A 13,008-nucleotide genomic window follows, 5' to 3' on the forward strand; every position below is an offset into this window, starting at 1 on the left:
TGGTTAGATGGAGGTCAACGTGGTATGTACAGGAGCAAGATCGTTCTCTACCTCCATAAGAAACAGATACCAATTTTTCAGTTCCTTTCATTCCATAATCGCTCTGCTCTCTACAACTCTTTCAGCCCCTCTACTCTTTGCTTCTCATGGCTCACAAGCAGCCTCTTTTTCTCCCACGATTCCATCCACAAAGAAGTATACGCCCCTGGAAATGTTGTGCTGAAGGACAATGGACTGTCAGGAATTCCATTTTCTGTAAATGTGAAGTTATAGGAAATGACAAAATCACAGGAGCTCTCCCAGGACTGGGTCTAGCCACGGCCAAGGCTCTAGCTGAAACAGGAAAGCGGCATATAATTATGGCATGCAGGAACTTCCTTAAATCTCAAATGGCAGCAAAATCAGCAGGCATAGCTAAGGTAAACAATACTGTTGTGCATCTAGACTTTTCCCGCTTGACAGTGTGAGGCAATTTGTGGATAGCTTCCACCGCTCGGTTATGCTTCTTGATGTTGAGTGCTTGTATGCAATGCTGCTGTCTACCTGCCGACTGCAAAGGAGCCAACTTTTACTGCTGAAGGGTTTGAACCCACTGTTGGGACTAATCATCTTGGTCTCTTCATCCTCACACGACTGCTACTCGATGACAGAGAGAAATCAGATTATCCATCCAAACGTGTTATAATCGTGGGATCCATCACAGATACTAATTGAGCGCATTCAACTCGACATCTATTTGGACTTCGAGAACTTAAACATCACCCAGAAAAGTATCTCACTTAAAAGATGTATATATACAACAAGATGTAGTATCACAAATTGTAAGTTCAATTCCAGGAAACACAAATACATTGGCCCGGAATGTGCCCACTAATTGAGCGCATTCCTCGACATCTATCAAGTAAGCCTAAAAGTTTCGATTGAGAAAGTGCAAAAATGCATAGTTTAAGTTACCCTGAAATTTTGTTTGTGAAAACGTAATGAATTAATTGTTGGCGAGAAGCACTAGATATGTATGCGCACGTAACAGTAAAGAATCCAACATATAACATCCAAATATTAAGGTCCCAGAATACGAAGCCCCCCACCCAAACATCCAAATATCAGAATATACTAATTAAATAGTGAAGTAGGTAAAAGAAGTTACAACAGCAGATCCATCACCGACAGTCTAGGAAGGGTTAACCATGTGTACAGCAAACCAGATAACAAGACAATCTCAATATGCCACAAATTTTCAGCCATTGATTAAATAAATCAACAACAAAACTCAGGCTGTTCTTATAAATCACACATGCCTTAACCAGCAGCAAAGAGGCTCGAAAATCTGAGATATGTTAAAGCTAATTTCTGCTATTTTCAGCAGCGCCCTCTTCCTTACCTAGGGCAACTACTACTTTTTTCAAGATCGCCTCAGTTGGCTGATGGGAGTTCTCCACGGCCTTTGAAATCATTTGCCATTTCTCACCATGTTTGGGTTCTGCAGCAATACATCTCTTCAGTACGTCCTTTTGATTCTCATCAGTACCATGCTGTAGTTCGAATTTGTAGTACAAAACCCAGAAATCACCAATATCAGGAGCAAGAGTTACTGCCCTGTTTAGCCATGTTCTAGCTTTGTCAACCTTCCTGTCATGCCAAAACAACTTGGCCACAGCAGCAATAACGTGTGGATCATGATCGCATTTTTTAAGTGCATCCATGCTCTTGGTTTTACGTTGTGGACGAGGTACCATCTCTATTGAGGCTGCCCACAATATGCCACTATTTTGACATTCTTGCAGTGCCTTGGCCATCAAAATATCAGATTCTTTCTTATTGCCATGCCTCAATTCAGCTCGCACTGCAGCAAGCCAAAGTTCAGGGTTTTGAGGATTCTTCTTCCTGGCCATGGTCAACACTGCTCGAGCCTTGCTCAATCCATTCATTTTCTCTTCCAGGTGAGCAAGAGAAAGCCAAAGCGGTATACAGCTAGGACAGTGCTTCAAACCAGACTCATAAGCTTCCTTAGCCTTCTCCAGGTGCCCAAGACGTTCCTCCAACTGCCCAAGCATTAACCACAGTTTAAAGAAGGATGGAAAACGCTTAAGCCCTTCATTCAGTAACCTGCTCTCTTCCTCGGCGTTGCCCAGTTCTCTCTCAACAATAGCAGATTTCATCCATACTCGTTCTGTGCCTCCTCTTTCCCGAGCTTTAGCAAGAAGCATTCTAGCTCTCTCAGGTTCATGATTCTCAAATTCAAGCTTGAATGCTGCAAGCCAAATCTCCTCAGAATTGGGAATGGCTGCATAGGCTTCTTGAAGAATGGATCTAGCAGCAGGAACATCCCCAGCAAGCCACTTCTCTTTGGCACCCATTAGCCACAACACTTCAGCCTGTGGCCTGTAAGTAACAGCCTTACGAAGTAAAGCATCAAGAGACTCCCTGGTACCATGGCTCTTTTCAAGCTGTGCTGCTTTCAGCCATATACTCTTTTTAGTCAAGAAGACAGTAAGTGCATGTGCATAAATTGCTCTTGCTGTTTCAATCGAACCCCTCTTTTTACACTCCTCCGCATCAGCTACCCAGGTCCTCTTCCTATCTTCCTCCTCAACCCCAACTCCTATAGTGTTATGGATAATTGCTTGGCAGGTGGCAACAGACCCTGCACGTTCTGCAGCCTCAGCCTCCTTCATCCAAGCCTCTCTATCAATCACCACGCCTACTCTCTGTAAAGCTCTTATACCCTTTTCTATAATCTTTCCAACCATGGCAGTATTCCCATTAGCTTCTTCCAATTTGGCGGCTGTTATCCATATAGCTGGCTCCTTGGGCAACTTCTCCCTTGCACTATTAAGAACCTTTTTCGCACGATCATAAGTTTCCAGCCTCGCCAATGCAAGCCACAATTCAACATGCAAAGGACAACACTCAACAGCCCTATGAAGCAGAAGCCTGGCATCCTCTTCATTAGCTAGCTCCACAACTGCCTTCCACAACCTAACAGAATCTGGAATATGTTCCAAACCTTTCCTCAAAACCCTACTCTTATTGGCATTATCATGCTCCAGTTTTGCAGCCTGCAACCATAATTTCACTGAATTTGGTATTGACTTTGCCCCCCTAGCAATCACAGCCTTCGCCTCATCTGGGCTAGCCAGCCTACAAGCCTCCAACCACACATCCTCGTTCTTGGGACACTCTTCACATCCTTTCTGAATTAATTGCCTCGCTGCCTGAATCTTTCCTGCCACCTCCTCTAACCTGGCAGCTGCAATCCAACCAGGCGGATGTTTTGGATTTGTTTGGGTAACACTCTTGAGTAATAATCTTGCCTTTTTGATATCAGATATCTCTGCATCACTAGTTATCTTCATACTCTTCAAATCAGTGAGATACCCTTTTGGGTCTACAACCGTCAATCCTGAAACAGAATCAGATAACCTATCCAATTTCAACGACAACACTGTACCTCTACCCTCACCGACGGCAGTCAAGTCCGTAACCGGGGTTTGTGCCCATGGTGTCTCCGTCCCGCCTGCAGCTCTGCTCTTAGGATCCAACGCCGTCACATGTTCTTGCTCTTGCCTAGCCTTCTCAAGCAAGGTATCTGGCACAGGCACAAAGCTCTCAAATCTCTTCTTCTTGTTCCTCAATGAATAATCCCCAATTTCCGGAATGCTTTCCCACTCTTGCGCCGACAGAGTATACAATTTCCGCTTTAGGTCTGCAAACTGCTCGGTGATTTTTGGGTTCGAAGCTCGATACTTCTCGATCTCCTCCTTCAATCTCGCCTCTCTTCTATCCTTTCTTCTCGAATCCATCCGCTTATCGATTGCCTCCCATACTGCATCAGCCTCCTTATCGTCCTCATCATATTCCGCCGATGCGAACAACCCTACATCGTTACCTTCAAATTCATCAAACTTCTGATTCTCATCATATCCCTTGTCCTCTCCTTCATCTTCTTCCTCTTCCTCCCCGCCTTTACCCCGCCCTCTACCAGCCGGAGCAGCGGCAGCACCACCAATCGTCGTCGCCGACCTATCAGGAAGGTCCGGAGCAGCCCGAGCAGGACCAATATCAGACCTAGTCGTGAATCCAGTCGCACCACGTCCCAACCCAGCAACATAATTCGGAGGAGGTTTAGAGTTCAAGAAATCCAATCTTGGTTTCGGTATAACCGGAGCTTGCATACCTCCGTATAAGGGAACGTGAAGGGTTATAGTTGAATTCGGATGGACTCGAACATGGGAAAGCAGCGTAGAATCATTCAAATCTGAAACTTGAAAGCTTTGAGATAAGAACAATCGCTGAAGCGAAACGGGTATGTGGGAAACCTCCTCGATTGCCCACTTCAGGTTAAGAATGGAAGTAGTAGAAGGGTTTACGTTAAGGAATAGGGTTTTTTGATTTGGGATCGAAAGGAACACCATGACTGATTTCAGAACGAATCAGTTGACGAAGAGAAGACAATCGGAAAAGTTGTAAGCAAATATCAAACCGACTTAGCGACGCAGACCCGTATTTAACCCCGATTCTGCGAAAGTGGACTCTCAAACGCGGCCCATGAAATATGTAACAAATGGGCTTTAGGCCCACTTATTACTTATTGGACCTTGAGCTGGGCTTCTACTTGAGGCCGGAATAGAGTTGAAACCCATTGAGGCCCATTAATAGAAAATATGGCAAAACAGTAAATAAAAATATATATTATTTTTTCTTTTTTGAGACAAGAAATAAAACAAAAAGGGAAAGGAAACAGTTTAATTAAGTCTAATTGCAGCAGCTGTTCTTTGGATTAGTCCAAGGTCAATGCCATTGAATACTGCACCAAGCAACCAATTTGCAGATTAAGAAATTCGGACGACCCAATTCTCGAGTTTCCTTCATTCTTGTCTCCTTTCTTTCAGATCTAAAATCCCCTGCCGGCTTCCGATCCGATCGCATACTCATGGGATTGGTCGGCGTCCAAGAAAATGGGGCCGGAGATTTGGGATTCCCCGGCGTTTCATTGGGCGCGAAGAATAAGTACAAGAGAATGGATTCTGAGATCAATGAGGATCTCGATGACCATCATCATCAAGGCGATGCGAGTTCCAGTGCGAGGAAATATGTATATGCCTGTGCTGTTTTCGCTTCTCTCAACTCTGTTCTTCTCGGATACGGTATGTTTTCTTCTTCTGTCGGTCGCTCCAATCGTTCTCGACTTTTGAATAGCTTTGTGCGGGATTTTTCCGATTAGTTTCATGATTTTTGCTGCTTGGAATGAGACATAATAGCGTCGATTCAGTGAGATACTTGTTTAGATTCGTTAAAAATACCTCGAATCATAAACTTCTGGTTCTGATTCATTGCCATTTCAGTGAGATGCTTGTTTAGATTGACTTTTCTATTTGCTTACTGGAAGTGGAAATTCTAGAATGGTTAAATTTCATATGTCTTTACATCTTGTTTGGATATCCAGACGTGGGTGTGATGAGTGGGGCGATTATCTTCATTCAGGAAGATTTAAAGATAACTGAGGTACAGGAAGAAGTTCTTGTTGGGATTTTGAGCATTCTTTCCCTTCTGGGAAGCTTAGCCGGTGGAAAAACATCTGATGCCATTGGAAGAAAATGGACAATGGCCTTGGCTGCTCTCGTCTTCCAAATTGGTGCAGCAATTATGACACTGGCACCTACCTTTCAAGTGTTGCTGATCGGCAGAATATTGGCTGGAGTTGGCATTGGGTTGGGCGTTATGATTGCTCCTGTTTACATTGCAGAGATTTCCCCCACCATTGCTAGAGGCTCACTCACTTCCTTCCCTGAGATCTTCATAAACCTTGGCATTTTACTTGGCTATGTCTCCAATTTTGCTTTCTCTGGTCTACCTGCCCACACAAACTGGAGAATCATGCTTGCTGTGGGCATTCTTCCCTCAATCTTCATTGGATTTGCACTTTTCATCATCCCTGAGTCTCCCAGATGGTTGGTGCTGAAAAATCGAGTCGACGATGCAAGATCCGTACTTCTGAAAACCATGGACAATGAGAAGGAGGTGGAAGAAAGATTGGCAGAAATCCAAGTAGCTGCTGGAATTTCCAGTGCAGAAAAGTATGAAGAAAAGGCTGTTTGGAGAGAGTTTTTGAACCCTTCTCCTGCACTTAAACGAATGCTGATCACTGGCTTTGGAATCCAATGTTTCCAACAGATCACCGGCATTGACGCAACCGTATATTACAGCCCCGAGATCTTCAAAGAAGCTGGAATCCATGGTAACTCCAAGCTGCTTGCAGCAACCGTGGCAGTCGGACTTGCAAAGACAGGTTTCATAGTGGTTGCCATTGTTCTTATTGACAAGCTAGGTAGAAAGCCATTGCTGTATCTGAGCACAATTGGAATGACTGTTTGCTTGTTCTGCTTGGGCTTTACGCTCACTTTCCTGGGGAACGGGAAAGTTGGCGTTGGCTTAGCCATTTTTTGGGTTTGTGGGAATGTGGCCTTCTTTTCAGTGGGGATTGGCCCTGTGTGTTGGGTTTTGACGTCTGAAATCTTCCCATTGAAGCTGCGAGCCCAAGCAGCCGCGCTTGGAGCAGTGGGCAACAGGGTTTCTAGTGGGATTGTGGCCATGTCTTTCTTGTCTGTTTCTCGAGCAATCACCGTTGGTGGAACATTCTTCATCTTCTCCTTCATATCTGCTCTGTCAGTTGCCTTTGTTTACAAGTTCGTTCCAGAAACCAAGGGGAAATCTTTGGAACAAATAGAATCATTGTTTCAGAACGATATTGGTTGGAGAGAAAATGAAGTGGAACTTGGAGATGTGGAGCAACTTGTTGATAAGAATGAACAAAAATGAGCTTATATCATTCCTTTCTCGACCATTCAAACGCTTGAAACTTGAGTGGCCCCTGCACACCACCATGGCTAGCTGCGGCTCTCTCACAAGGATCACCACAACTCATCTCTAATATTGCTTTTTTCAGGGAAGAACGGATGGAGATTTGGCTGTATGAGAAAGGTTCTTTCCTTGATCTCTACTTACTATCCGAGTAAATTTTTAAAAAATAATTCATTGAATATCATCATTACATAGACTGAGTGTGCCACGGATGCGAATATTGACCTTCAGTGCGCGTGAATCTGTGCATGGAAGTCTCCTTGCACACGTGTAGAGGCTCGTGTAAAGCGCATGAACTTGGTATCGTTGTAATACTCCATGTATACTCGTATTTAGATAAAGATTTGGAATTCGAATTCAACACCTGTGTATTCCAACTTATCCCTATATCCCCTACGTCATAGTCATGTTATTTACTTCTCGTGTTTAAGAGTGGAGACTATCTTCATAAACTAGCACAAGTTTTTTCAACCTGTTTCTTAGTAAAATCTTCCGGAGATTACTCGACATAAAATTACTTCATGCAAGCATTCACAAGCTTCTTAGTAAAATCTTCGGGAGATTACCCAACATAAAATTACTCGAACATTACTCAACATAAAATTACTTCATGCAAAACATGCTAGTTTTGTAACCGTACAAGCACATCACTAGTAAATTTGTCTATTTTAGCCCGCTACGTATCGCCGTCAACGTCACAACTTTAAAACGGTCTATTGCGGAGAGATTTTCACACCCTTATAAGAAATGTTCCCCTCTCCCCTCATGAAGAACGATTTCTTACAAGGGCGTGAAATCTATCCCTACCATACACAAACAATAGCTTGGAAGGGTAAGTTCATCGACTAGGTGTGAGTTTTGAGTTGTTACAAATTTAGAATATATAATTGATGGGAAAAAAACAAATCAATTAATGTTTAGAAGTATGTGATTGAAGCTTGAAGTCTAAAAGTAATCGATCACTTTTTATGATTCGGTGTGAAAGTTTATTTAGTCGATGCAAAAAAAACACTTAAAAATCAGGACCTATGGTCGTTATGTAACATAAATTATTGGGCACCGTGACTTTAGACAATGTGATGGGGAAAATATTAAAATATTATGCATTTAAAAAATAATTAAAGTTAATGTGAAATTAATTTATGCTTACAAATCACGTCTTCAAACACATAATTTCAATGTGTAGGTGAGTTTATCACATCATTAAAACTACAACATTTTCAATAGGCTTCTTACAATTTGTTTGTGTAATTACATTTTAAAATAATAATTTGTTATTTATAAATTAAATTAAAATTAATAATTTCGGAAATTTTTATATAAATTCATAAGAAATCACCAACATCTAAATTTTCAAAAATACTCACAAATGACGTTTAAAAGTAATATTGGATGTTATCGATAAATGGTTTTTCATTTATATATTATATATTGGACAGTAAATTTTATTTTTATTTTTAATTTTTAACGAGATAAAAGAAGCGTTATTATTACTTTTAAAAGTTTATATTTTTTTTTAGGATAGTAATAAATTTTTTTAAAATTGAATTATTGAAACTTTTTAAATTAAGAATTTAGCTATTTTTTAAACATATGGTAAAGGTGATAGGTATTTTTATATATAATTAATTTATTTTTAATGGAACTGAGATCACGTCCAACTAATCTCTCTCTTTATTATGTGATTTTCCTGATTACTCTTTCTTGATCCGAACACTGCGTTCATCACCGCAAGAACAACTCCTTTCTCCTTCTCCCTAACCTCAACAATCTCAGAAATCAATCCGACCCCGGAGATCCAGAGGAAGAGAATTCACGATAATGGCTTCCTATGCTACTTTCAGCAACGACGAACACCAAGAACAACAGCAACAATCGCCCACATCGCGGCCCTTTGACGACGATGGCTACGTCGGTTACGACACTCATCACCCCTCCCAGAGCTTCGACTCTTTAGCCGCTTTCTCTCCCAGCACCGACCAACACCCTCATGCTCCTCCTTCCTTTTTCGAAGACGACGTCATTTCCGACATCCACAGCGCTGGAAACACGAATAACCCCAATGTGTCTGATGTTTACGACTTCGGAGATTCCAATCCTAATCCGGGCTATGTTTCTCCCTTTGATCCGGTTGAGACTGATGTTGATAATGGCAATGCTGCCGCCGGTATTGGTGTCATTGATGATGATTTTTTTGTCTCCGATGGACCGGTTCTCCCGGACCCGAGCGAAATGCGGGAGGAATGCCATGCACGACGCGAATGGCGACGGTGCGTTTTCTTTTTTTGTTAATGTCATTTCTTCCAGGGAGATTGGATTAGTTTTAGATCTGTGATTTTATCATTTTGGTGCCGGATTGAAATGTTTCCCCCCTGTGGCCGTGACATGAATCTAAAACAAGTCCTTTTATAAATTTTGAGGTCATTGGAGCCTATGGATTCAGTTTTTCGCTGGAATCTGAATTGAAAGGTCTAGAGATTTTCTGTTCGCCGCATAATGACATTAAAAGTTTACTCAATATCCTTAGTTGTTAGAGCAAACGGTGGTTCAAACCTTCTTTGTTGCTAAATTTCATTCCGCCACTCCCATGCTTCCAATCGTTGAGCTCTGTATTAATGCACCGCAAGCATGGTCGTACAATTGATAATTGATAAAGGGGTTTCGTAGTTTTTATAATAATTACCATCTGGCTTGTGTTTATAGTGGTTTTTCGCTATTGATATTATTGCAACCGCTGCTGGTGAAAATTTTGGATTCTCATTTGCTTCTGGAACTTTGAATAGTTTGTCATTTGTTGCAATATGTCCAAATAATGTTGTTCTGTTGCTGGTAAAAAGGCAGATATTTGCTGCACATTTGTCCTAACATCACGTGTAGGCATAAACGTCTAACATATTAGTAGGACCAACTAGATGAAATTTTAGTACAGCTTTTTTTGTATTGTAGCAATATGGACAGGCAAAAGGGATATGCTTATTTCTGTCTGCTTGAAGAAGCTATTACCTGATTGGTTGTGAAGTTTGATGCTGCCAAAAATTCTTATCTCTATTATGTATCCTTTTTGTGAGCTGCCTTTATGGGCAACAGTAGTTTCAACTCTCAAGTTGCTAGTAGGACCAACCAGGTTCTATTTGTTTAGGAATTTCATTTTGGATCCTGGCTAATTGTAAAGTTTAGCGATGTGATAATTTCGTTTGAATGTTCTACCTCGTTGCAAAATCTTAGTCAACTTAGGTGGAAGGGTATTTTATTGGAACCATATTTCTGTAAGATCCCACATTGGTTGAAAAGGGGAACAAAACATTCCTTATATGGATGTGGAAACCTCTCCCTAGTGTATGCATTTTAAAACCTTAAGAGGACGTCCGAAACGAAAAGTCCAAAGAAGACAATATCTACTGGTGGTGGGCTTGGGCTGTTACAAATGGTATCAGAGCCAAGCATCGGACGGTGTGCCAACGAGGATGTTAGGCCCTAAGGAGGTGGATTGTGAGATCCTATATTGGTTGGAGAGGGGAACGAAGTCTTGATGTGGAAACCTCTCCCTAGTGGACGCGTTTTAAAACATTGAGGAGACGCCCGAAAGGGAAAGCTCAAAGAGGACAATATCTGCTTTCTCTGCTTAGAGAAACTATATTTCCCATGAATTTGAATCTGTTGGTTAGCTTTTGTTTGATAGTGGCGAAAATTTTATGGTGCAGTCAAAATGCCATAGACCTTGCGGAGAAAGAGAAGAAAGAAAAGGAGATGAGAAATCAGATAATTAATGAAGCTGAAGAGTATAAAGCTTCGTTTTATGAGAAAAGGAGGATCAATTGTGAAACAAACAAGGCTCACAATAGAGAAAGAGAGAAGGTGAAACCTTTGAAAGAATTTTTTATCTACTCATATTTTTTTTACCCTGCATCTTGTCAAGGTCTCTTCCTGTCTGTTATTATTTATGTTCCATTTTTTTTTTTTTTTTTTTTTTTTTTTTTTTTTTTTTTTTTTTTTTTTGCAGCTTTACCATACAAACCAGGAAAAATTCCACATAGAAGCTGACAAACATTTCTGGAAAGCAATTGCAGAGATCATCCCACGGGAGGTCCCTAATATTGAGAAGAGAAGAGGAAAGAAAGATGCTGAAAATAAACCATCAATTGTGATCGTTCAGGGTCCAAAACCTGGAAAACCAACTGATCTGGCACGAATGAGGCAGATTCTCTTGAAGTTGAAACAGACTCCTCCACTTCATATGATGCCTCCTCCGCCCAAACCAGATGACAAAGACGCCAAAGACGGAAAGGATGGCAAAGACAGCAAAGATGGAAAGGATGGCAAGAATGGCAAGGACGGCAAAGATGGAAAGGATGGCAAGGACGGTAAGGATGGAACGGATGGTAAAGATAAGAAGGAAGGGAAGGAGGAGGACAAAGGTGGAAAAGAAGCAAAGGATGGGACTGAAACCAAAGATGCTAAGGAAGGGACTGAAACCAAAGATGCTAAGGAAGGAGGGAAGAAAGTTGAGGACAAGAAATCTTCTTCACCAGCTGCAGCTTATTCACCTAGATCTCCTTCAAAAGATGTGGATGCTAATGGTATGCCCGAGCAACCGAAAATAGAGATCGAGGCTCCTACTGCAGCTGATGCTGAACAACCTATTCTGTTGGTGTCACCTGCAGAGTAAGAAATTATCAAAACATCTCATGGTTATTGTAATTGAATGTTTTTTTTTTCCTGTCCACAATTTATCAGAGGGAATAAGGAAGCTTTTGTCGTAGCGTTGCTGCATGCTCTGCAGCGTGGGATTTAACAGCTCTCTTCTTGTCTAGACTTAGAATTTAGGTTGATTTATCATTGAATTTTATCTTCTCTTTGACTTCCCCTTGTCTCATTTTAAAAACACATTAGTCCTCTTTTTACAAAGACAAGAACGGTAAGCTTCTCATATGTTCTCCTTTGGTATCTGAGGATAGAAGAAGTTAATATTCAGACTCGCAAAGTTGTAGTAGAGCACCCAATAATTATACTAGGGAACGTTCACAGGTAGCAATGATGACTGATCCAACTACCATGGGATATGACCTGAGTGGGATAGGATAGGCGCCTCCTTTACCCGACCGTCTATTCATTCCCTTGCTTTACCATCTTCTTTAAATGTTTATGGCAACCCAAGTTTACCTTTTTAGGGACATATAATAAGTTAAGAAACACACTTGGTCTGGCTGGTCAAGTAGTAATTGGATCAGAAGTAACACAGAACTTAGATGGGATTAGAGTCCAAATTATATTATTGCAACAATCTATGATCCACCAATAGGGGAATTATAACAGTCCAAGTCCACTGATAGCCGATATTATTCTCTTTAGGTTTTTTTTTTTTTTTTTTGGCTTCCCTCAAAGTTTTTAAAATTCATTCTCCCCCCATCGATGATGCATCTCATAATTCCACACCCTTATAAAGAATGGTTCATTCTCCCCCTAACCGATAATGCATCTCATAATTCACCTCACTGACACTCGTTCTTCTCTCTAATTGATATCATTCCCCTCTCCATGAAATCTCACAGGAACGAAATTCCATGTAAGAGTGAGCAAGTCCAAATTAATTAAGCCTGTGGAGTTTGCAAGGGTGCAATATTCAGGTATGGTAGGTATGGAGCCAACAAGTTAAAGAATTGTCTAGTGTAACAAAATACCAACCCAACAACTAGCTGTTCGTAAGGAGAAGAACATCAGTCAGCACCAAAAAAGGGAGTAATATGTTGCATCATTGAGAACATGTAGTGTAGGCCATAATGCACAGTGCCCTTTGAGCAAAAGTAATGTCTGGGGTGTTTGTTTGTTGTGTGTGCGTCAGTTTGCCTCACACTGCACCAACTAGCAGAGTATTCTATTCTGAATGAGGACGGGCGTATGGGCGGAAAACCTTTGTTCCCATTCCAAGTTTGGAAAGGCTATAATGAACCACTTGCATTCAAATCATGTGGAGTCTAGAAATGAATAGCTTCCGACTCAATTGAGCATAGTTAGTTCATATGTGATTAGTTAAGATGTAACAACTCAAGTCTATGTTCGTAGATATTGTTCTTCTTAGGCTTTCTTTGTTCTCCTACTTCAACCGATATGAGATTTCACACCAGACATTCTCAAACAAAATATCTCTCT

At 41.3% G+C, this 13,008-nt stretch overlaps 3 protein-coding genes across 3 annotated transcripts; 2 read left to right on the forward strand and 1 right to left on the reverse strand.

Moving 5' to 3' along the window:
• Nucleotides 1–1,091: 1,091 nt before the first annotated feature.
• On the reverse strand, nucleotides 1,092–4,473 carry LOC111469607 (protein STABILIZED1). The gene has a single exon (XM_023114935.1). It carries the CDS (start codon nucleotides 4,413–4,415, stop codon nucleotides 1,344–1,346), a length of 3,072 nt encoding a protein of 1,023 aa, XP_022970703.1. The 5' UTR covers nucleotides 4,416–4,473; the 3' UTR covers nucleotides 1,092–1,343.
• A 282-nt stretch (nucleotides 4,474–4,755) lies between these two features.
• Nucleotides 4,756–7,332, forward strand: LOC111469609 (probable polyol transporter 4). Its single transcript, XM_023114939.1, has 2 exons — nucleotides 4,756–5,147; nucleotides 5,447–7,332. Exons 1-2 carry the CDS (start codon nucleotides 4,934–4,936, stop codon nucleotides 6,817–6,819), a joined length of 1,587 nt encoding a protein of 528 aa, XP_022970707.1. The 5' UTR covers nucleotides 4,756–4,933; the 3' UTR covers nucleotides 6,820–7,332.
• Nucleotides 7,333–8,546: 1,214 nt separating this feature from the next.
• LOC111469613 (clathrin light chain 1-like) lies at nucleotides 8,547–11,787 on the forward strand. Its single transcript, XM_023114945.1, has 3 exons — nucleotides 8,547–9,131; nucleotides 10,563–10,716; nucleotides 10,862–11,787. The coding sequence occupies exons 1-3, from the start codon at nucleotides 8,683–8,685 to the stop codon at nucleotides 11,525–11,527; spliced, it is 1,269 nt and encodes a 422-aa protein (XP_022970713.1). The 5' UTR covers nucleotides 8,547–8,682; the 3' UTR covers nucleotides 11,528–11,787.
• Nucleotides 11,788–13,008: the final 1,221 nt, after the last annotated feature.

This window comes from Cucurbita maxima, unplaced genomic scaffold (assembly GCF_002738345.1).
Source record: "Cucurbita maxima cultivar Rimu unplaced genomic scaffold, Cmax_1.0 Cma_Scf00041, whole genome shotgun sequence".
Lineage (NCBI taxonomy): Eukaryota > Viridiplantae > Streptophyta > Magnoliopsida > Cucurbitales > Cucurbitaceae > Cucurbita > Cucurbita maxima.

What these genes read in the sequence shown, in the direction of transcription:
- LOC111469613 (XM_023114945.1), top strand. Translation starts at nt 8,683, where the DNA reads ATGGCTTCCTATGCTACTTTCAGCAACGACGAACACCAAGAACAACAG. An exon ending in GCACGACGCGAATGGCGACG is followed by an intron (nt 9,132 to 10,562) that starts GTGCGTTTTCTT and finishes TTTATGGTGCAG; the next exon opens with TCAAAATGCCATAGACCTTG. An exon ending in ACAATAGAGAAAGAGAGAAG is followed by an intron (nt 10,717 to 10,861) that starts GTGAAACCTTTG and finishes TTTTTTTTGCAG; the next exon opens with CTTTACCATACAAACCAGGA.
- LOC111469607 (XM_023114935.1), bottom strand. Translation starts at nt 4,415, where the DNA reads ATGGTGTTCCTTTCGATCCCAAATCAAAAAACCCTATTCCTTAACGTA.
- LOC111469609 (XM_023114939.1), top strand. Translation starts at nt 4,934, where the DNA reads ATGGGATTGGTCGGCGTCCAAGAAAATGGGGCCGGAGATTTGGGATTC. An exon ending in CTCTGTTCTTCTCGGATACG is followed by an intron (nt 5,148 to 5,446) that starts GTATGTTTTCTT and finishes TTGGATATCCAG; the next exon opens with ACGTGGGTGTGATGAGTGGG.